We start from the raw sequence: 1,076 nt of genomic DNA, 5'->3' as shown, positions 1-1,076 counted from the left end.
GTCCAGTGAGTGCAGCTGAGCTGGGGGCAGTACAGTGCCCGTGTGGGGCTTATGCTTAAGCCCCTGGGATCTGGGGGAGAAGGGAACATGGACATGTCAGACGACACAGGCTTCATGGCCAGGAAATGCCCAAAGATCTGGCAAAGCTGCCCAGGGCTTTGGTTGCATGTGGGTCACCCACTTCCCAGCTCAGAGGTTGCCCTCCACACGCAGGGTTCCCAAAGACATTTCCTCCACTCACCACTAACCAGTGCTACCATCTCTCTTCTTTTCCCTTCATCAGGAGACAATGACACAATAGATGCTACCACACCTGCACCGACAACTGCAACAACTACAGGTAAGGAGCAAAAATCCCTATGTCTGCACCTTCTGAAGAGAGTCTGGAGCAAGTCAGTCTCAGGGAGTTCTACAGCCCCCACAGGCAGGAGCAAGTACCCCCGCTCGGCTTTTGCTGAGTTTCTCTCCCAGTAGAAAAAAAGGTGCCCAAGTCCAGGCTGTGAATCCTCTCCACTCTTTCTGTTTTCTGGCTGACCTTTGATGCATGGGGAAGGCATTGGGGAAGATTTGAAGAGGCTGCTCTTTTCCTGCTTGGAGCCCTTGCTTCCTGTGCCAGGCCCGGCTGCAAGAGGATCCCTGCAAGAGAGGTCCCCTTGGCAAGCCCGTGAGGGGCCCTGCAGGGAGTTGTTCCCGTGGCTGCTTGGAGCAGGGGCAGGGAGGGAGCTGGGGCACACACCAGCATGGGACTGAGTGCCAGGGGCCATGTCTGGGGACCACTGAGCAGTCTCTCCCAGGAATCCTCCATGCCCTGCCTAGTTCCCATCGCAGTGGGATTTTGGCCAGAGAAGCTGTGGATGTCCCATCCCTGGAGGTGTTCAAGGCCAGGCTGGATGAGGCTTGGAGCAACCTGGTCTAGTGGAAGGTGTTGCTGCCCACAGATGGTGGATTGGACCTAGATAATCTTTAAGGTCTCTGCCAACCCAAACTGTCCTATCATGCTGTGATGACAAAGTGCTTTCGTTCATTCATTGCTGTGTCTCCCCTCCACTGTTCCCTGCAGGGAAATTTGTAGGGAA

The 1,076-nt window shown here is 55.3% G+C and overlaps 1 protein-coding gene across 1 annotated transcript in view; it reads left to right on the top strand.

Moving 5' to 3' along the window:
• Positions 1 to 283: 283 nt before the first annotated feature.
• Positions 284 to 1,076, top strand: part of MUC13 (mucin 13, cell surface associated) — a gene marked incomplete at its 5' end in the record, with an annotated part of 14,560 nt that continues 13,767 nt past the window's right edge. Inside the window, one exon of the mRNA XM_010087517.1 lies at positions 284 to 340. Within this exon, the coding sequence (XP_010085819.1) occupies positions 284 to 340 (57 nt within the window). The remainder of the gene's footprint in view (positions 341 to 1,076) is intronic.

The sequence above is a fragment of the Pterocles gutturalis genome, unplaced genomic scaffold (assembly GCF_000699245.1).
Source record: "Pterocles gutturalis isolate BGI_N339 unplaced genomic scaffold, ASM69924v1 scaffold15536, whole genome shotgun sequence".
Classification (NCBI taxonomy): domain Eukaryota; kingdom Metazoa; phylum Chordata; class Aves; order Pterocliformes; family Pteroclidae; genus Pterocles; species Pterocles gutturalis.
The sequence above is the reverse complement of the archived record's forward strand: the minus strand, read 5'-3'. Positions and strand labels throughout refer to the sequence as shown.